This window comes from Lagopus leucura, unplaced genomic scaffold (assembly GCF_019238085.1).
Source record: "Lagopus leucura isolate 7727_CA_CO unplaced genomic scaffold, USGS_WTPT01 34353-0_obj-0_obj, whole genome shotgun sequence".
In the NCBI taxonomy this organism is placed as follows: domain Eukaryota; kingdom Metazoa; phylum Chordata; class Aves; order Galliformes; family Phasianidae; genus Lagopus; species Lagopus leucura.
In genome coordinates, this window is record NW_024969217.1 from 1 (window position 1) to 2,595 (window position 2,595).

A 2,595-nucleotide genomic window follows, 5' to 3' on the forward strand; every position below is an offset into this window, starting at 1 on the left:
TGGGAATAGGTGAACGGTTGGACTGGGTGATCTTTTAGGTCTTTTCCAACCTTAGTGATTCTATGATTCTATGATTCAAGCAGACGTTATTCCTCCTCTGAAATTGCCTGCACCTTGCAGAGCTTGTACCAGAACCCTTGGGGTCCTGGCAGCTTCCCAGGGGGGGATGGATGAAAGTGAGCTGCAGGAGAAACATTCTCTTCCACGGCCTGATGTCTTCCAGTTCCTGTATATGGCCTAAGTTCTTGCTTCTCTAGCAGCCCTGCAGAGCTGTCGTGCTCAGTATCTATAGAGCTGGTATCAAGTGTGACAAGGGCTCGGCCTCAGCTGGATCCCCCCTTTGCAAGTCTTAACGATGCAGAATTAACTCTTGCTTTTTCTTGCAGGAGGCAGTGGCAGGAGCTGCAGTTCTTGGCACTTTGGCCACCCCTGGGCTCGTGTCCCCTGCACTGACCCTTGCACAGCCACTGGGAGCGTTGCCACAGGCTGTGATGGCAGCACAGGCACCGGGAGTCATTACAGGTGCGTTTGCTGCTCCTTGTGCCACTTGTTGCAACTGTTACAAACGCTTCTCCATAGCTGGAGTCCAGATTAAAGAGAATGTAAAGCTGAAATCCTCTTCCCTGCCTGTCCTTGGTGAGAACTGTAATTTGAGCAGCATGGCAGGAGTTGATGTTGGTGTGTAATAGATACAGCAGGGGCACGAGCTTCGCAGCAGGAGAGCATGAGCCCTGAGTGAAGCTGGGGGAGTGAGATGGCACCTCGTGCAGAGTCCTGCACTCAGTCTCACGCCAGGGCAACTGTATGTGAATGTGTTGAGTGCTTATTAAGGCTTGTTGTTGGTGTGGAGCAGATAAAGCCATCCAGATGGCTTTATGGTCCTCCTTATCACCAGCTGATGTGTGTCTGAATGTTGCCAGACATCAGTTCTTAATGCTACAACATTTGTTCCCTTGCAGGTGTTACTCCTGCCCGCCCTCCCATTCCCGTCACCATTCCCCAGGTGGGAGTTGTGAATCCCATCCTGGCCAGTCCTCCGGCTCTGGGCCTGATGGAGGTCAAGAAGGAGAAGGAAGAGGAGGAGGTGTTCCAGGAATCGGAGAGGCCGGAGATGCTGAGTGAGCAGGAGCACATGAGCATATCTGGCAGCAGTGCCCGTCACATGGTGATGCAGAAGCTGCTTCGCAAACAGGAGGTGGGTGCAGCACGGCTGCCCTGAGCTGCTGTCAGCAAGTTGGGCAGCTGGGTTTGTGCTAGAATATCCAAAGCTGGCTCTGCAGCTTTGTATGTGACACTGGCTTCCTGCAGCACTCGTACAGGTTGCTCCTCTTAGCTCGTGTGGGACCACAAAGGCTGCGTACTCATCTTCTCTTTCTGCCTTTGGGAAGTTCTCTGGGTTTCTCTGGGAGTGCTGGCCGCTCACCAGGCCAGGAGAGGCTTGGCTAGGAGGCCTTTCTGATTAAACCCTGTTTGCCCAGCATCATTACAAGGCCATGGAGTTTGTTTTGCCTTGTAATTAAGGAAGTGAGACTGGCACGCTGTGACAGAGGCAAAATCTGTTCCAGGTTACTGAGTCCACCTTTTCCCTACAGTGTTCTACTTAGAATGAAACCATGAGGTGTTTGTAGAATGAAATTCCACCAAAGGTACAATGGGAGAGAACAAGTTTGAATGGCAGAAAAGGCCTGCAGAGGAGAAAAATAGCTTGTAGATTGTTGGGTCTGGAACACAGGCTGTGCTGGATCTCATCAGGTTTCTTGCTTGTGCGTGAGCACTGCTTGGTTCCTGTGCATGACGGAGGCATGCAGGTTTCCCAGGCTTTGACACTGAACAGACAGTGCTTCTTCTCTGTATGCAGAACAGGGATGATGCTTCCTCTGGCTTCACGAGGGAGAACAGATGAGTTTGCTCGTGTGTGATCTTTATTTCTCAAAATAATTAGAGATGTCCTGAACCTTCTGATTTAACAGGTAGCTTTTCTCTGGCAGATGCCTTTCCCAACTAATTCATTTGGCATACTTGAAACAGCATTTAGTAGGATCAGAGAAGAGTCTTCAAACTGCCCCATTCTCAGAGATGTTTTGCGTTCTTCAACCCAAACATGCCCTCCAGATTTTGCTGTGTTGAAGAGGCAGTTGGGCAGACGTGCGTAAAAGAACTGCAGCCAGTGTTTCTTACTTACACTGATCCCAAAACACTGTGGCCACCAGGCTGTGACATCAGGCAGAGCCAGTGGTGGGAGGAAGGCATGTGGTGGAGCCAGGTCTGATGCACAGAGCCGTGCAGAGGCTGTTAGAGGTGTTGCAGTCTCCATCCTTGTGGATGCTCAGAAGCCACGTGGGCTCGGCCCTTCCTGAGGGCTGGGTTTGACTGGAGACCTCTGGTTTTCCCTCTTAACATCCACAGGGAGGAATTTTGTAGGAGAGGGGCTTAACGGAGGGATATCACAGCATCACAGGGTTGGAAGGGGTTGGAAGGGAGCTGCAGAGCTCATGGAGTCCAACCCCCTGCCAAAGCCATTCCTACAGCAGGTCGCACAGGTCGGCATCCAGGCAGGTCTGGAACATCTGCAGAGCAGGAGACTCCACCACCTCC

General features: G+C 51.6%; 1 protein-coding gene across 1 annotated transcript; it reads left to right on the plus strand.

Annotated features, from left to right (window-relative positions):
• Window positions 1-6: 6 nt before the first annotated feature.
• Window positions 7-2,469, plus strand: LOC122194054 (poly(U)-binding-splicing factor PUF60-like). Its single transcript, XM_042894964.1, has 2 exons — window positions 7-522; window positions 960-2,469. The coding sequence occupies exons 1-2, from the start codon at window positions 492-494 to the stop codon at window positions 1,217-1,219; spliced, it is 291 nt and encodes a 96-aa protein (XP_042750898.1). The 5' UTR covers window positions 7-491; the 3' UTR covers window positions 1,220-2,469.
• Window positions 2,470-2,595: the final 126 nt, after the last annotated feature.